The 20,408-nt window shown below is 31.7% G+C and overlaps 1 protein-coding gene across 2 annotated transcripts in view; it reads right to left on the minus strand.

Moving 5' to 3' along the window:
- LOC129218670 (uncharacterized) overlaps positions 1-20,408 on the minus strand; it is a 267,197-nt gene that overhangs the window by 68,106 nt on the left and 178,683 nt on the right. Inside the window, exons 23-26 of one of the 2 annotated variants that reach the window (XM_054852990.1) lie at positions 19,789-20,003; positions 17,495-17,571; positions 16,468-16,651; positions 9,713-9,944 (exon numbers count right to left, since the gene is read on the minus strand). In XM_054852990.1, the coding sequence (XP_054708965.1) occupies positions 9,713-9,944; positions 16,468-16,651; positions 17,495-17,571; positions 19,789-20,003 (708 nt within the window). The remainder of the gene's footprint in view (positions 1-9,712; positions 9,945-16,467; positions 16,652-17,494; positions 17,572-19,788; positions 20,004-20,408) is intronic. The other variant, XM_054852991.1, reaches the window with a different exon arrangement.

A 20,408-nucleotide genomic window follows, 5' to 3' on the forward strand; every position in this document is an offset into this window, starting at 1 on the left:
TAACAAAATAAAATTCTGTTGATTAAATTTACAAATATTAAGACAGAAAATGAAATAAAAATGAAGAAAATTTTTCCTTTTGAGTCATAAAATTTTCTTTCTTTCATAAAATCCTCAATTTTACTCACTTGATGCTGATTTTTACTATGGCACCAATTAGTGGTGAAGGTCACTATTAGAGATTACAAGAACATGGCTGCTAAAAATAGACTCTTAGAAATTAGCAGTGTCCTAAGGTACAACACTCTCTCCTATAGCCTGGAGAAAGGAGAGTCAGAGGTGACATGATTCAGTTGTTTAAATTTATCAAAATGAAAGATGTTAATGCATTAAATTTTTGCACAGAAAGCAGGATGAAGGGTCATTGTTTTAAGCTATTCAAATCTCAGGCTAACCTGGAAATTAGAAAAAAAAAAAAAAAAACACTACTTAGTAGGGTTGTGGGCACTTGGAACAGCTTACTGGAAGAGGTGGTAATGAGCAAGGGGGTGGATAGCTTTAAGAGGGCCATTGATCTTTACTGATGACTAATCAATTGACTAGGACCAGCCAAGCTGGGCCAAGAGCCTGTTGCTGGTCATCACATTTGTATTTGTATTTACAATTTAACATCTTTTCAAAAAAAAAAAAGCAATAAGTGCTAATTCAAAGATCACTAAAAGCAAACTCCCAAAATTTATATTTTACCCGCCAATATTCAAAAACGGAACATGATGTTAGCCTAAAAATTTTCCCAAGAAATAAGGTTTAAATAAACAAGTTTTTTCAACACCTTTAAGTCTTATTTTGAAGTGCTATTTGGTTGTTTATATATTCACAATTTTTTAAAAATGAGAGTTTTTCTAATTTTTTGCAGATTTTTCTCACAAAATTTACCAAAATGTTACTTTTTCAGAAAATGTGATGATATTTAATATTCGTAAAAAATACTTCAATGTATGATTTAAAAATGCTTGTAGAAATGTACAATGATATTTTTGAAAGGTATGCCCTTTCAAAATAGCATGTTCCAATTTTGAAAAATGGGTGCTTTCAAGGAGTAAAACTCCCGGGAAGCGAATCCTTCAGCTCCAAAAGATAAGTTTTATAATACATGATTCTTTTAAGTTTTCATTTTCAATGTACTTTCATGTAGATGCTTGCAAAAACAAATAATTTTATATTTTAAAAGGGCATAAGGTTTCGATAGAAAAGAAAATAATGACAATAACAGTTGGATATAGGAAATGGCTCCAAATCTGCTCTAACAGCTGCATTGTCACAGGATACTGAAAAAATAATATTAGTGGACTTGGGATAACTCATATTTTAAAAGTATTCTATTAATTTGCTATATTTTTTTGAGCAAACAACCAGACAAGCAACATCTAGCCTTACTTTTAATCAAAGTCTTGTTCCTACACCAAGGGAAGATTATCATATGAAGTTTCTGAAAATAATTATAAGGGTATGCCAACAGTCCATTTATGCCATTCAGAGACAGCAGTTTTGTCATTTTATGGACTCATCAGTCTAGAATTGTCATAGCTGAGCTCGAGGCAAATGTCCTCTCATTGAAGCCGAGATTACCTTCAAACTAGAGATCCTAAATACGGAGAGATTGGACAACTTCAGAGCAGCGGCCATCTTATGTCCAAAATGCTCACTCCTTGAAGACAGTAATGCATCTTCTGCCCCAAATATCACTGTACATTGTATCGAAAAAATTAGAAGCTAGTTATGATATTATGAAATGAAATGTGCAGATCACAAATATCTGTTTGTCTTCTATCTTTATGAACAAACTTTTGAGAAAAAAATTCTTTGTAAATGCTATGACGATAAAAAACGATTGGCACCAGATTGCCAGACTTGGCCCTCACTCCGTTTGATGAAAATACAAGGAGAAGAAAAATCAGTCTATTCTTCAAAGACTTCCTGTCCTATATTCTGTGAGAAATCTAGAAATTCACACAGCGCAGCATTTCGAGCTAACAACACTTGGACTAAACATGGCGGACAGCGGCGCGCCGTTGTCTAATCTCTCCGTATATAAGATCTCTACTTCAAACCAGTAGCTAAAATAAATTCAGCACAACACAGAGAATCTGCAAGCAATGGTGCAGAGAGGAGAGCTTCTTGGGTAGTTGGGTCTTTCAGGTATAGATTTATTATTTTGGTTTAATATGTTTTAAGCACTTGGAAAAGCTCATTGAAAGCAGCTGTAATAAGCAAGAGAGCTGAGAAATATTCTTGCCTATGTGCAGGTAAACGACTATATCTGCAGAAATGAGTTTTTGAGATATTTGAAGAAATGTATGCTGGATTTAGTAGGGTAAGTGCTCCAGTAGTTGGCCACAAGGACATTACACTGCTTATAAATATTATGTGTATGATTCAAAATCGGATTTGATGCATTCCCTCATTCCTTTACCTATCCCCAATTATCATCTAATATCAGTGAAGTTGTGGGTACTTTCTATTAAGTAGTAACCAGTCATTTTATTTTATTAAGAGGTGTGCCCAACATTCTAGTTTACGATTCTGCTTATTCTTTTGTTAAGAAGACACATCATCTTTAAATATTAAGTACCCCTACTTTTTTCGCTCTACTGTAAATTTGCTTTTAATTATGTTTTAATGGATTGCATAACATAACGTTTCAATTAAAAAATAAACTCCACCGAAGACTAAATAATTTTTAGAGGGGTGGCCGACCACTGGGTACTACTGAATTCTCATGCATTTCTATTAGTGGCAGATTGACAACAGGTTTTATACTGTTTGTTTGATCTACACAGTAGTCAACTGCATTTTTAATATGGATTTTCTAATGTTCAACAAATAATAATCAAAATAAAGTATTGACACAGTGGCAATTTATCTGCTTTGTGTAAAAATTCCTTTCATGACGTTATTTCTTCAAAAGAAAATGTTTAAACTTTGCGCCTTAACTTTTTCTCACAAAAAGATTCATTTCGTCATTTTATTGCTTCTAATGTTGATTTTAACTTAGAATTCTCGAAAATAGGTGTTGTAAATACAGTCTATTGTTGTGTTTAGAATAAAAGTTCTATTACTCAACATGTCGTAACCAAACAGTGAGTAATCGTTTTTCTTATGAAACCATCTAATGTTGGTGATTTGATTTTACTAAGGCTAATTATTTCAAATGTTGGTACCACTTCTTATTACTGCTTTTATAACGATACATTTAACTCCTTGGGCTTTATTTCTCTAGGACAAAGGGATGAGAGTGGTCAGAGAGCAAAAAGGAAGAAATCCAAAAAAATTTCGTAAAAGGGATGACATCCAAAACCGCATCAAAATAGAACCTGGAAGCCATGATATTCAAAACTTCAACAAAAAATGGCTAATTTACCAGTTTTAGAGGTAATACGTGTTTAATTAAGTATGAGTAATAATTTTGTACAATTTGCTGCATTGTACCATTTCTTGCAAGGGTGTTTATTCCTAAATAAATATAAATTTTGAAAAAGAGGCAACAATTTCTAACCCCTGAGTCCTTGAACAAAGGGTTGGGGGAGCCAGAGTGCAATCTTGGTTGCATCACACAATAGTGTCAACTTTTCATATTTTTACAGAAAAATACAATTTTTTCATTAAAAAAAATTTGAGTTTATAGTTTTAAACGAGTGAGAACATAGATTTTAAAATTAGGTCTGTTTGTAAAGTAAAAATTTACAACAGAGAGAAAAATCTAAAATTTCTTTATGTGGTAGAATATACTTTTCATAGTAAGAATTGAAAATAAATAAATATATATGTATATAAACAATTGGTTATCTCTTTCCTTGTATTGGAACCCAAAATTTGTTTCTAAAGCTTAACCTTTAAAACCTAATACGATTTCAGAATCAAAAGAATAACTTGCAGTTGCCTTATGAAATCACACAACTTTTAACAGGCTGTAAAGCCTAAACCGTTTGAGATTCACAATAAATATTTTTTACACTTTCATAAATACACAAAAGAAATAACCATGCCAAGTTTCAATAAAATTTGAGGCTGTGGGTGTTAAGCCACATTTTTTGATCAATTTTTGCATTTTTTCTAAACTAAATTAAAGTAATAAAAATATTATTGAAAATGATGAATAAAATAAGCAAATGTAAGGTAGCATATAGTAAAAAACCACTCAACATTAAAAATAATTGAAATACTTGCAGGATGCAAAAAGATTGAAATCTCAAACGAGGCATGCAACTTTCGTGTCCGACGTCGTTGGCATAATTCCAAAACATACGTTTTTGGCAGATATCGCGGAGGATGAAGATTTGAGGGGAAAAAATAGAAAGATTAAGAAATCGGGGACCGAAATTTTTCCGGCCCCTGACGACAGCAAAATAAAATTTATTTCTTATTTAAAATAATGCTGACTTTGCTTCAAAATTGCATTACATAGCTACAAATTCCATTTGAGTTCATTCATCGATTCTGTTGTTCATTCTTGTTGAAAGTTGTATGATTATCTGCATGATCCCTTCCCCCTCTTTCTCAATTTACATGCAACCCCGTCATTTGGGCAATCAAGGGGGGAGGGCATTTTGATTCTTCTGGATTTTCAAAACATAATGCAATTATGCATTTTGCTTTTTTCCTTTAAAATGCATTTAATTCATACCCTCTGTCCCCCCCTCTCCCGAACAACTTTGAAAATACGGACGAGCCTATATCATCCTACTCCAGTTCGTACACAACAAAGAGTCTTTTTTTTTATGATAAGTTTTCTTTTAGATATGACTTTGATTGCTAATCTTTTGCGCAAATGGATTTTTACTTGCATTGTTTTGAGGGTAAATTATTTCAAAAACTGCAATTTTAATTTTGTGTTCGGTATGTTGAAGGTTTGTTTTAATGAACATGGACCAGTCAAGTGTCAATCATATCAATCAATCAATAATTCGCTCTTTATCGGTTATGAATTCTATCAACTCGTTTGTTCAGTCTTTATGTTAACATAAACAGTTAATACAGAAACATTTGTTTCTATTGGGGGGGGGGGGGTATCCATGATGAAAAGGATTGGATACATTTTTTTTGAGGTAATTCATGATCCAGTTGAAATTGGTGTGCACATTAGTACTTTCACATCATTAATGAGAAGGCTGACACTGTTATTTTATATTCCCATGTGACCATGAAACCGAATGTCATTTTTGTTTTAATTTTATCTGATAGAACAGGGTTGTCCAACTGGCGGTTTGCCAACACATATTGCGTGGCCCGACAACCTCTTATTCAGCACATTTCTTTATTCCACATTTAATGGTATCAAGAAGCATAAGAGACTACCATTCTTGGTCAAGCTGCGGTCCCCCAAGTTTACTCTTGGTCGCTCTTTTACTTCTTTCATTGTATTGGGAGAAAAAGGTACACGGCATTTACAGGTCAAGCAGTCCTACATTGCATGCTGGTGTTCAAATGAATTTCTAGAAATAGTATTGCCTCACGTTGGCGGCGGGAGACAGGGGGGGGGGGGAGAGAAACATTTCAGATAAGCAAAACCTGCAATTGGTTAAAAATAAAGCCCCCCCCCCACACCAACTCTGCGGCCTTTGTTTATTTCGAAAAATAAATTGAGAGTTAGTTCTCGTCAACTCTCCACTCTTTTCGGTTGATGATATCAGGGATGAGAGTGGCAAGAGAGCAAAAAGGAGGAAATCCACACAAATTTTGTAAAAGGGATGATAGCCAAGACTGCATCAAAATAGAACCTGGAAGCCATGATATTAAAAATTCAACAAAAAATTTCTAGTTTACCAGTTTTAAAGGTAATACGTATTTAAGTATGAGTAATAATTTTGTACAATTTGCTGCATTGTACCATTTCTTGCAAGGGTGTTTATTCCTAAAAAAAACTAAATTTTGAAAAAGAGGCAACAATTTCTAACCCCTTAGTCCTTGAACAAAGGGTTGGGGGAGACAGAGTTCAATCTTGGCTGCATCACACAATAGTGTCAACTTTTTATATTTTTAGAGAAAAATACAATTTTTTCATTAAAAACATTTGAGTTTATAGTGTTAAACAAGTGAGAGCATAAATTTTAAAATTAGGTCTGTTTGTAAAGGAAAAATTTACAGAGAAAAATCTAAAATTTCTTTATGTGGTAGAACATACTTTTCAAAGTAAGAATTGAAAATAAATAAATATACATGTATATAAACGATTGGTTATCTGTTTCTTTGCATTGGAACCCAAAATTTGTTTTTGAAAACGTCCTAATACAATTTTGGAACAAAAAGAACAACTTGCAGCTGCTTCATTTAATCATGAAATCTCAAAACTTTTAACAGGTTGTAAAGCCTAAACCATTTGAGATTCACCATAAATATTTTTTACACTTTCTTAAATACACAAGAAAATTAACCATGCCAAGTTACAAAACAAAAAAAAAAAAAAAAAAAAAAAAAAAAAAAAAAAAAAAACGAGACTGGTTAAAACGAGATTGTGGGTGCTAAGCTACGTTTTTTTTTTGATTGGGTTTTGCATTTTTTCTAGAATAAATTAAAGAAATAAAAATATTATTGAAATGATGAATAAAAGCACATAGTAAAAAACCACCCAACATTAAAAATAATTGAAATACTTGCAGGATGCAAAAAGATTGAAATCTCAAAAGAGGCATGCAACTTTCAGCGCAGCACGTGTTTGACGTCGTTGGCATGATACCAAAACGTACGTTTTTGGCAGATATCGCGGAGGATGAAGATTCAATGAGAAAAATAGAACAAATAAAAAAAACAGGGACCAAAAATTTAAAAAAAACGTATTTTTTCCTATTTTTGAGAAAAATAAGGCCTGAAAGAGGCAAAAAAAAGGGAGGAAAAGGAGTCAAAGCCTTAAAAGACAGCAGAAAAAGCCGTAATTCCGGCAAAAGACGGAAAAATCTCATCCCTGTGATATTGATCTGACTGGTTGCGAGAATGTTAGGTTCTCAGATAAGGTTGCAGCTTGTTTGATAATCTTTTGTTTCGTTGTTTTATTATTAATAATTCAACTATTAATTGTTATTGTATAAGAGGTAAGAGGTTATTGTTCAACTTTTTCAAACTGCGGCCCGCCAGGTGACCAGTGACCGGGATTCTGACCCGTGAGCTCGTTGCAGTTGGACACCCCTGTGATAGAACATAACACCCCCTTTGATATTCTTCTGTGATCCCCTAGAGTCCCTCCCTGCCTCCCCCTAAGTTAAGAACCGCTAATGTAGAAGATAAATAATAAACAAAATTATTGCATGTTGCATTTGATGCATATTCAAATTGATTGCAGTGTGAAAGATAATATAAAGATAAATGTTACAAAGACATCAAGAAGGCAGAACGCTTTCGTAATTACTGGAATAATTAGTTTTGTAAGTACACTGCTTTGATGTAAGTTTTGCATTCAATTTTGTTTAAATTTATTCACTCACACCGCATAAGAGTAATGAAAATGAAACGGCAGACTACTGGGTCATGCATGGCCGAGCACTGGATTTCTATGGCCAACGACTGGAGCATTTTCTTGTATTAGCAATACAGCCTGAGTAAAAACTTTAAGGCCAGTTTAATTTTCTTTGAAAAAAGGAAAATGAAATTAAAGGGATTTTAATATTATTGTATTATTAATTATTAATGTTCATTGGTAAGAAATAATGCAACAGAGAGGATTTGTAAAGCATGCAATAACCAGAAAAGCAGTGGTTTATTCAAAGTTAGCATTTCAGCTTGAGTAAAAACTTTGAGGCCACTAGTATTTTTTAAAAAATGCAAGTAGTTATTCTGTAACAAATGTCATCTCAGTTGACAAGATTAGGGAAACCCTTCAACTTGCAGTTTGTGGTTAATTTCTTCAAAGTTTTTATTCCACTTGTGACGATATCGTAAGGTAAACAGTTAACTGTTCAAGAAAGAGGGCAGATTGAAGCTTTTTCTTCAACAAGGATAAGTAGGCGTACTATTGCGAAAAAATAGGAAGATCGAAGACTGAAGTCAACATTTTTGTTTGATTTAAACACAATTAGGGTAAAAAGAAAACCGGGGAAAACTTAAAGCTTTGTCCTCGCGTCATGGAAGAAAAGTTTGGAAACTTACATTTCCTGAAAAGTACTCAACCAGGAAACTTGTTCAGACGATAGGTTTAAATGTTTGTCAAAAATGATATATAACACAATTAGAAGGTGTGGAAGTTTTATTAATGCTGCAAAATTGCTTAAACCTCAGTTATTGAAAATGCACAATATAGAGCGTTTCAACTTTAGCTAGAAAATCATGACCTGGGATAACCAATGGATACAAATATTTTTTTCTAACGGAAAAAAGTGGAGTTTGGATGGACCAAACGGATGGAAGTACTATTGGCATGATTTAAGAAAAGAAAAAAATATTCTACTAGCGCCAATTAGATGGAGGCTCTGTCAGAACTTGTGAGCGCTTTGCTTACAATGGTGTGTGCTCAGTTGCGTTTGTTTCAGGTAAAATGAGCTCACAAGCATATCAAAATGTCCTCCCAAGTCATCTTTTACCAAATGCCGAATTTATTGCTGGAGAAAATTTAAAATATCAGCAAAACAATGAATCTATCCATCCGAGTAACAGTGCAAAAAATAGGCTCCAAGTAAACAATGTTGAAACTTTGAAATACCAATTAAGTCTCCAGATCTTAACCCAATAGAGAACTTATTGGGTGACTTAGCAAGAAGAGTTTATGCAAAGGAGAAACATTATACTTCATCAATAGAGCTGAAATCTACTATCGAAGATGAGTGGTAAAAAAATACATCCCGAATTTTGTCAAAAACTAGTTTCATTCATGAAAACAAGAATATTTGAAGTAATTTGAAGGAATGGCTCCCACACAAGCTTATAAATATTTGAATTTTTGTCCTCATATGCTTTTTTCTATGTTGGCCTTAAAGATTTTACTCAGGTTCAAATATTGATCTGTAATATTTTCTGATAATGAAACACTTACAATTAATTTTTTTTTGTCTTTTTTACTTGTATTTAAGGTTAATAATTATCACTCATATGACTTTTCGATTCTAAGATTAAGGTGTGTCGAATTTCTCAAAAAAGTGCACTGGACTTAAAGTTTTTACTCAGACTGTAGCTTGGTTTTTACAATAAAATGTTTTCATTCCAGAAATAAGTTAGTGAATCGTTATCAGAAAGGTATAGCCTAAAGTCTCATATTGTTTTTATTGTTGTATTGATTGCTGAAATTTGTAGGTTAACAAAAACCAACAAGCGATCTCTTAAATGGCAGACTAATGGAGCATTTATCCCACTAATAGGAAAATGTTGAAATTAGAGGTTTTTTCAGCGGAAACCAATTAAGCAAGCTTGTACAATAAAGATAATGTACAATAGATAAAAGAAATGCAAAAAATGAAAAATGAAAATTTTGCAGTTAGTGCCCTTTACCTGCACACGGCAGTATTGATCTTCACGGGTGATTGAGAAATTGTCAGCCTAGCTTGGCCCAGAGCCTGTTGCTGATCGTCACTTTTGTATCTTTTTAATACATTTTTTAATCCTTATTTAAATAAATATTTAACTTAGTAGATCTTCAGAATTTTTTAGTATGTAAAACAGATCTGTATGGAATTTGTTGTTAATGATATAATTTCTTTGAGAATTTTTATTATCCATAAAAACTTCAAATGTAAAATAATGTCCCAAAACATTTCAAAATAAAAAGTATAACCAAAACATACAAAATACTCACCTGAATTTTATTTTCTGCAGCAGCTTCTAAATCTCTTCTATCATTTACGGCCAAGGCTCTTATAATCTGAAGGGCACTTTGACGTCGGCCTTCAGATTGTATAGCTTGAGCTTCTCGGAAAAGTCCACCAAGAAAGTCTGAAGGCTCATTTTGTGCAGCACTGGAATCAGTGGTTTGTGCTTGTGCAGATGTTGATTCGGTAGCTGTAGTTGGACGAATTGATGAAAAGCTACTGTATGGAAGGAAAAACACTTTATTGAAAAGTAAAAATGGGCAATTCCATGGTGTCAGACGTAAAAAATGAAGAAAAATTTCTCAGTTTTAATTCCATTTACCAAATGTAAACTGTTCCAAAATAATTACATTTATTTACAAGATACATACTACATCCCACTGACAGGGTTCATACACTTTTGTTTAAAAAAGTTCCCTGACTTTTCCAGGTTTTCCAGGTGGTTTTTTAGAAAATTCCAGGTAACTTGCTTCATTCAAAATTTAAGTTTAAATAGTAATATTTTCAAAATAATTAAAATTGTTTAGAATAGCAATGCAGAAGAACTGAAACTTCTCCCCTTAGATTAAAAAAAAAAAAAAAAAACTTTGTTTTTTTCCCCTTTGTTTTCTCTGTCAAAATTTTAAGTTTTTTTTAAACATTTTGTTCAAAATTGTTTTAATTTGTTTACTATTTGTTGAAAACAGAGTACTTTCAACTTATTTTAGCGTTTCTTTGATGTCACGCGTAATATTATAGCGTTTTGCTGTAGTCCTGCAGCAACTTTTTAGCATCCGCTTTTGGTTTACAATACTTTTTTATTTTCTTATAAGTAGGTTACACAAAACATATTGAGCAAAATGCAAAGCTAAATTTCAGTATAAATACGATTAACTTGTTGCATCAATCGGCATACCATGTAATGCATAGTAACAAAAATCAACATCTGCCGATCATAGGTCAATGCCAATAATCTCTTTTTTTTTTTCTTTTTCACATATTAAAGGACGCTTACATTAAAATTTCAAATTTTCTTTTCCAGAAAGTAATAGTTAATTTTCAAAAATTCATAACTTTTTGCACATTTAATGTTATTTTCAATATTACGCATTGATATAAACATCCAATTCTGTTTCTGGAAGTTTAAGTCTACTTCCATAGTGCAAACGATCAAATATGGTGACAAAGTGAAAAATTTAAAATAATAAGTAGATTTCTGGATTTGTAGTATAAAAGTAGTAATAAATAATTAATAATCCTTAAAAAACTACAATAAAAGCAAAATAGTCAGTATTTAGCACATAAGAGTCTAAATCAATTAAAACAAAAAAATGTTATGAAGATTAAATTTTGCATTTTTCCAGAAAATAATTAAATTATGCGAAAAAAAAAGCACAATTTGTGTTGTTTTCAATAGTTTGCATTGCAATTAACATCCAATGCCGTTTTCGGGAACTTAGGCACTTAAAAAGTCTTGCGTACTTCCATCTTGGGAATGACCAAATATGGCGACTATGCCCAAAAATAAGAAATAACTTTTTTGTCACATGAAGACAATTAAAAAATAATAAATCTTCATGAAACTACAATTCATTGAAAAGTTTTTATCACATTTGCGTCCGAGGCAGTGAGGATAAGATTAAGTTTTAAGAACAAAATTTTTCATTTCTCAAGAAAATTATTTTAAATATTAATAGAAAAACAATTTGCAGACCATTTTTTGTTATTTTCAACAGTTTTCAATTAAAGAAAACATCCAATTCTACTTTGTTTTTAGAAACTTAGGCATTTTAGGATCGTATCTACTTCCATCTTGTGAATGACCAAAGATGGCGACTCCGTTTCACACGTAGCTGAAATGATTTTCCGATCAAAAAAAAAAAAAAAAAAGATTTTCCCCGATCGACTCTCCCATCTACAGGTTGTGCTTTCGAAGCAGTAAATTGTCTTCTCTCCTGTTGAGTTGGCGCATAATAGCTGTTCACCTGATTTTTTTTCCTTGGGAACTACTGAGAGCCAAAAATGGCGACTGCTGAAGACTTTTTGGGTCGCCACTTTTGTCATTGCTTTAAAATTGTTACAATTTTTTTTAAATACATCGATAAAAATGAAGATTAGATCTCATAAAACAAAATTCCCTGGGAAAAATTTGGGAAAAGAAAAGTTTTGGGGACACATTTGGAAATTTCCCTGACATTTTTGACTAAGCCATTTTCCTTGATAATTTCAAGTTTTCCCGGAGCGTACGAACCCTGAACCGCACGGAATGTTGTGGCAACCCATCTAAAACTTTAGGTAGTAGAAAGAAATGCGTTCCCCTCACTGACTCCATGCAAGAAAATCATCGCTCTTTTGGCGCATCTTTCGTTGTGAAAAAAAAACGTTCATTTTTCGATCGCCGTTTTTAAGTGCCAGTGTCGGTTTCGATAAAAATTTACAATTTTTTTCGTGAAATCACAATAAAAACGAAGACTAGATCTCATGGTACTTAATTCCTTGGGAAAAAAAATGGGAAAAAATTTTTTGGAGGTCAAAATTTGAAAACTCCCTGACTTTTCCCTGACATTTTTGACAGTGTCATTTTCCCTGACAATTCCCGGTTTTCCCGGAATTCCCGGAGCGTACGAACTCTGACTGAATAAAAAATCATGTTAGTTTTTCAAAATAGATCCCTAAAGTATAAATTAAAAAAATTTAAAGAGTTGGTGTCTGACGTAAACACACAAATAGTAAAATTGATGGTTCACTTAAAAATTATTAAAAGTCTGTGAATTGGCTTACATTTTAATTTTAAAAACAGCATAATTCTAAAGTATACTCATGATTGAAGCATATTTCACAGTTCTCAAATGATATTATAAAGAATAAAATTATTTAAAAAAATATTTTTAGCTTGGTGTCGGACCTAAAATACAGGGCTGTGGAGTCGGAGTCAGGGTCGGACTGATTTTGGGGTAAAGGAGTCGGAGTCGTTAGAAAACATGCCGACTCCGGGCTTCTTTTTTTATTTCCTTTTCAGTGGTTCTCCTTGCATTTTTTAAACACTGACAAATAATTGGTTCGATTACATGTGTAAGAAGATACTAATGAGAAAATAACTGCCATTATGGCAATCAGCTAGCTTGAGTGCTTACCGAACTTTCTGTAGCCGTCCCCTACTTTGCTTGCTTTTTAATTTAACTAATAGCAATTGTCAACAAACGGTTTTGTTGTCTAACATTTTCAAGTAATCACTTTAAAATAAAAATAGAAATATAGTGTTTTGTTCGATCTCAGTTATAAAATAGTAAAAGAAACGTAACAAAATAATAAGTCAAAGCCCGTAGCTAAGTTTGAAATTTTTAAGAGTGATCGGCAAATTCAAAGAAGTTCAGGAGCGAAAGCACGAATCCAAAAGATCCGATGAAATAACTTAATGTTTTTTTCTTTATTAAGACTATTTCTATAAGCTTGGTTCTCACTAAAAAGTATGGAACAAAATAAATGTAAATGATTTCTTGATTACAACAATTAATCTTAAAATCTTCTTATTAAGGGTAATTCTAAAGCAGCCAATAAAATTTAAATTAAAAATTTAGCGAAGAAGAAATATAGGTATAGTAAAAGCTATTCGTACAAAATTGTATATCGCCGCATTTTGTGTAAAATTAGCTCCTGATGTATATGAGCCCTATTTCTGTTGACATTTTATTGATGAAATATAATTCAAAATATATTCACGAAAGTTTTCAGACTTAAAATATTTATATTTTTTATAAACTCTGAAATTAACTTTGGGTGTCATCTACCAGATGGGTGTCACCTGGGCAAACCACCCCCTCTCAAGAACTTGGATTTAGAAAAAAAGCTTTTTTTCTCTCAAGTTACAGCTTTCAAAAATTGAAAGCACACGATTTGATTAATATCTATTTATTAGACATTAAAGGGGGGGGGGGGGGAATTACAGGTAATTTTTTTCAATTTTTTTGAAAGGGATTTCTAAGTCATCTCACTTTTTAACTCATAACTATTGGAAAATTTGATTTTTAAATTGAATTTCTAACGTTGTATGCGTCTTGGGTTTACAATAAAAAAACAAAACGCAAAATTTTCATAAATAGGAATTAATATTTCAATCTCTGTTCAGAGGTTTTCCCCCTTCCCCTGAAGGGAGAGAGGGAGTTGAAAAAATACAATTAAAAAAAATAAAAGAAGTCCAGAGTCGGAGTCGGGCGTTTCAAAATCCAGGAGTCGGAGTCGGGGTCAGACATTTTCCTTCCGACTCCGCAGCCCTGGTAAATTGTTCATATTGGATGTAAACTATTGCTCTTAAATGTAAATACATAACAATGATTACAGTTATAAATATGTAAATTATGTGTTACATATACTGAAACAAAATTTACCAAGTAAATTAAAAGTAGGGTTGATTGGGGGAAGTGGGAGGGACACTGGGGCAAGTGGGTCACCCCCAAAAACTGAAATATCCATATGGTTTTTATACTTTTTTACATTGATCATGTCATTGTTCATCACAGTGATTGGTTTTTCATATATTTACGTTACGTGGAATTTTTTTCTAGGTCAGAGAACTTAGTCCAAAAAAAAAAAAAAATCTGAAAAATATTTTTTGGCGAGTTTAAGCAGCATTTTTCAAAGTTGTGTTTCCTGGTTAGCATTTATTTTTTTATGATCGTTAAACATTCATGTGCAGTTTAACTTAGAGTGCATACTGCAATCAGAATTTTTGAGTAAAATATTATTAAAGACTGTTTTAGAGAAGGGGTCCAACTTACCCTGTAAAATTTTGCTATAAGAGATCCCCACACTATGGGGTAAGTGGTTCTCCCCATAAAAGTGAGGATTTGAAAATCAAAAGCAACTCTGATGAAATATTTGTATTAGTTAAATACAAGACTATGATGACTTAGTAGGAATTGATGGTTCAGCTACAAAAGCTGGTGATTAGTTATTTGTGAAACTTACCTGAAGGAAAACTATCAAGATTTATATGGGTTGAATGTTGATAATGGTTCTTCCTGAGCCAACTTTACATAGACGCAGTCATATAGTGTTTCCAATTTCTTTTTCCACTTATAGTTTTGGCAAATTTGCCAATATTGATCTTAATCAACTGTATTACGTACATTCAACACACCTTTTCCCAAAAGCGGTCCTACTTACCCCTATCAACCCTAAATGTATATACAATAAATTCACTAAGTTGTTTTTTATGCATGTTTCACTTTAACTTTGAAATTAAGGGAATAAAAAAGAGAAACACAGTTGAAAATATATGTTGTTTAAAGGAATGTAACAGTGTCGGACGTAAATGGTGTCGGACGTAAAAAATTTTTACGTCCGACACCTAAATTTTAGTAAAAAATATTCACTTGTTACAAAATGAAAATAGGTTACATCAAAGAGGTTGAAATTCTTACTTTGTACCCAAAAATACATGTATTTAGCTTTAAAATTATTGGCTCAGCATAATTAACTGCACATTTTGATGTCGGAAGTAAAACACTTAATGTACCCCAGAGGAATTCTTTTACAAATCAAAATGAACTATATTTTGACACATTTTTGCAACATCACCAGCAACATATTGTATCTTTAAATGGTTATTCATCTCAATTCATAATATTAATATGTATTTTTTGGAAAAAAAAAACAGAATTTCTTCGAGTGACACCAAATCTGGTTTGAAAATACTCAAGATGTTGACCTTAGTTTAACCTCCTGTAACTTATTTATAACTGAAGTGATCAAATTTTAGAGAGGCATTTCAAAATATACAACTCTTTACCTTTAAAATGACCTCATTTGTTTAGAAATTTTAATTTTGAAAATTTGATCATCTGGTTGACCTTATCATGGAATTGCTCAAAATATTCTTTTAGTATTATAGCTCAGAGCTAGAAAAGTTAACAAAATTATGATGCAAATATACCATATTAATGTAATTTAGGTCTATTTCAAATATTTCAACAGAAAAACCATACAATTTATTCTATATAGAGTTCTCAGATAGCTTTTTATTATTGGTCCATGAAACTAAAGCATTAATCAAAATACATATTTTTTTCACTTCTTAAATCTATATGGCATGTAAAAAAATGTGGGATGCCCGAAAAGGACCAGACTTTTCAAACACAACGAAACCTGAAGAACATGCTATATTTCCTCTCCAGATTTTTTTTCTTCAGAAACTTGGGCTATTTCTTTTCATCTGATGTACTGGAGAATTATAGCCCATCAAATATGATTGAGTAATAAAGCTCTAATTATGCAATGTAATAGATTGTCCTTCACAAAAAAATATGTTTTATAATCAAAAGAAAGTGAATTATTCTGTACTTTTTTTTAGTCTGAATACTAATTTTCATTTAGAAATCTTGACTTATGATGGAAAGATGAAAATATTTAATTTTTTCTCAGAACTGTTTTGTTTGTAAGGCAATGGATTTTTTTTTAAACTGGAAAACTTTTTGATTACTTCTGAAAAGTTGTGTGGTTTATAGAGAAGTGCATCTTAAAGGTCCTTGTTACAAAAATATTCTACAGTATATGACCTTATATTTATTTTCATAATGAGTCTAAACATTTCATTTTTGTTTACATAAATCACTTTCCCTTTTTTTTTTTGTTTTAAATTTAAGTTTAGTTAAACACTTTTAAGCAGATGCAAATAACTTCTTAGCACTGGACATGGACACACACTTGCATACAGAACATTCAATAATTTTCAGGTTTTATTTTTCTACAAAAGTCGAATACTTACCCTACTTTTGAATCATGCTGCATAGGATATAGCTGAATAAGATTGACACTAGATGAATTAGAATTAGGAGGCACACGTTCAACATTCTGTGGCAATGAACTAGTGGAAGCAACACTTCTTGTACTTGAAGAATCAATTGGTTGAGGTAAGGGTTTCCGCTGAGCTCCTGGCACATTGTAATTAGCTAAAAGAAAAGAAATGAATTTATGACACATTAAACTTAATACCTATTTTAAACTGAATTTATTAGAATGCATTTAACTTACTTTTTTCAATTTATGTTTAGACGATTTATTGCCATTAATTATACTGTTTGCAGTACAAATACTACATTTAAAGAAATATACAATAAAAATCACATGCTTTTCCAGTAGAATAATTTAGTTTTGCTTCTTTTTAAAACATCTTGCTCTTTCTTCATAATAATACTGTTTTGGTGAGTCATTCTCAATTTGTAAACTATTGGTCACATGATGCTTGTTATAGTCAGTAAATTCAAAACATAAAACAAACTGATACTGATACATATCTTGTTTTTTCTGCAGGGACACTAAAGGAAAAAAAAAAGCAGGTCCGATTGACAATAAAAAGTAAAAATATTGTTTGTTAAATAAACTTGGTGACAATAGCAAAGAACAAGTGCATAAATTGCAATTAATTTTGCTGTCATGGCTCATGTAAAAATCTTATCATATGTATATGGCTTGAGTGAGAAGGAATGAGGGAGAAATTAGATGTTTTTCTTTATTATTTGTCAACCTCTTCAGAATGTCATTATGCATTTAAAACCTGTGCTGCGCTTGGCATATCAGCTAGTACTGCAGTAGAACTCGGGAAATAAAATCACGACTTTCTGTCTTCGCTAATTTTTTATGCAATTGTAAAGTTCACTTGGTTAATGGCATTTCAAACTCTGATTATCTACATAGGCCTATCATAAGAATATTTGAGTAGCAAAAATCTTAAAATTAAAGTTCAACATGAAATTCCAGTCTATAAGTAAAAGAATAATTCGTAGGAACATTACCACTTGATGCAGCAAAAGAGTTTGAGTTTGATCTCTTTGAACGACATAAATCTTGAGCTTCTGAATTGGGTAAATTCCTAAAAAGTTAAATTGAGGGTAAAAATCTAAACAAATATATCATTAAAAATGAAAATTCAACATATATTATACCTAAGATTTGACAAACACACAAATATATCAGGGATGAGAACGATCAGAAACCAAAAAGGAGGAAATTCAAAAAAAAAAAAAAAAAAAATCGTAAAATCATGCAGAAAAGGATGATATCCAAAATTGCATCAAAATAGCCACTGGAAGCCATGATATTAAAAAAAAAGGCAAATTTTCCAGTTTTAAAGGTATTACATATTTAATTACATATATGTAATATTTTGTACAAATTTGCTGCATTGCACCATTTCTTGCAAGAGTGTTGATTCCCAACTAAATCTAACTTTTGAGAAAGAGGCCCCAATTTCTAACCCCCAAGTCGTTGAATAAAGGGTTGAGGGGACCAGAGGTCGGTCTTGGCTGCATCACTCAATAATGTCAATTTTCATATTTTTTTTAGAGAAAAAAACCTTTTTTAATTAAAAACATTTGAATTTATAATGTTGAAAATGATAACAAAAATTTTAAAATTAGGTTTGTTTGTAAAGATAAAATTCACAACAGAGTGAAAAATATAAAATTTCCATATGTGGTCCTATTTTTCTATGACAAGTCATAGAAAGAATAGAAAATAAAAATATATATGAATAAATGATTAGTTATCCTTTCTCTTTGATGACATTAGGGAGGGATAAGATGGGATTTGGAGCATTTCCCCGAAATTTTCGAAGTTGAAGTTCTGAAAATGCAATTTACTCAGACCGCCTTTTAGCAATGTTAGAGAGAGGCGAGGTTCGAAAGCTTTCATCTGAAACTTTTTTGAAATTAAAATTTTGCTATAGGGTATACTTATTTGTTAACAATTAAAGGTTCGACATCGGTGGCAAAACATCGATGTTAGAAATTAAAAAATCGATGGTATTGATACATCGACCAAAAAACATCCATGTTTCCAAACATCGATGTTTTAAAATATCGATCTTTTTATCAATGTATAACATACATTTTTGAATATGCTACACTAATTTAAGCAATACAAAAGAAAACGTACCCGACGAATATATTGAAAATACTGAACTTCAAATCATAAATATAATTTAATAAGAATAATTTCACAACATCTTGGTATTATAGTAGGACAAAAAGTGATAATAACACATGCAGCGATTAATACAAACTAGTTATAGCAATAAGGAAAACTGAAACTAAAAATAAATCTACATCAAAAAGGAATCTAAGAAAAAATGTATCATAGCAGTTACCGTCAGTTGAATGATGAGAAAAAGTTGTGCTAATTATTTTAAAAATACAAAATTAGTTCTAGCAATTATTTTTAAGAGCAAGAAAAATGTGTTGTACTGTTAGTTAATAATTAAACACAAATTGTAAGTAATTGTAAAGTAGTTGCACAATTGTAAGTGAAGCCTGTTGCAAATTTTGAAGTAAGGAGAAGATCCTGCCATTGCCGTGTTACATCTACATGAAGGAGATGAGTTTTGGAAATAATAGAAAATGCCAAAGATCCCCACAAAGTGTGGAACCAGCTGAAAGAAAACTATTTCCCAAACATTAGAAGAGTCAAGATGAATCTCTTTTCGGATTTAACCTCAGCAAGAATGGAAGAAAACGAGAAAATCAACATATTTGCAGTACGATTGAGGAGGATTTACGATCGCATGAAGGAATATTAAAACCCTATTTCGGAAGAGTTCTTGTCATTTTCCAACTGTGCTCCGGTACCTCCCATCATGAAAAGACATCCGACAAAAGATTGTCGGATGTCTTTTCATCCATAAGCTCATTATATCTTGCATTGAAAAAGGCATTCCCTGTAACGCCGAAACACGTGTCTGCTGTAATTGGCAAATTTGGGCTTTTTCTAACATTGTCTTACTTTAATGGCATTGTTATTTCACTAAAAAAATATAGAATTTAAAAACAAATAAATAGAAGAATAATATAAAAATGTATTTAAAAATTTTAAACAAATTTTCAGAACTTATGAAAATAAAAATTCTCCCACAAATTCTGAAAATCTCCCCTGGAATTTGAAGTAAAGGAATAGAATTAGAATTTCAATAGAAATTCCTAGAAATTGAACCCTAGAAATTGAACTCTATTTCAAACCCTGATGTATATAATTGTTAAATAATTTATTAGAATACTATTTTATTTTGAAATACACATTCTATTTCATACGTTACCTATTTATTTCTGCAGAGCTAAACTGGTTGGATATGTCTGGAGTGGGACTGAAACTTTCATTTGGAACTAATGGGTGAACTTGGCGAATTTGTGGTCCGACAGGTAAACCGGATGTTTCATTTCTTTTAACATTGCTGGAAGCAGACAACAAGTTCTGCCTTGAATAACTGCGAAAGTTATCCCAGAAGTTATTAGCCCTAGTACGAGGAGGAACCTGGAGAAATAAATATTCACTATAGTCGACAATACTGACAAAAAGGATATAACTCCCAGTAAGAGAAACATTAGCATGTTTTAATTGTTCATGAAATGCTGTGCATATGATATAAACATACAAGAATATTATTTCATATAATATAAAAAAAGCAAAAGAAACATTACCACAGACTTTTTCTTTCTTTCTTTTTTTTTACAGGAAACAATCATGTTTCAAGATAATGCCATGCGTGATGGATGGCATATGGATTTATGAAAACTAAAAAACACAATTTTACATTTAGGTCTATTTTCTCATGCACTAAACTTCATAGCTACTTTTTTGTAAATGCAGTTATTTTTACTTATATTATTTTTACTTTAAATATTACTGATATCGCAAATTATTTTCTTTATGGCTTTA

The sequence above is a fragment of the Uloborus diversus genome, chromosome 3 (assembly GCF_026930045.1).
Source record: "Uloborus diversus isolate 005 chromosome 3, Udiv.v.3.1, whole genome shotgun sequence".
Classification (NCBI taxonomy): Eukaryota; Metazoa; Arthropoda; class Arachnida; order Araneae; family Uloboridae; genus Uloborus; species Uloborus diversus.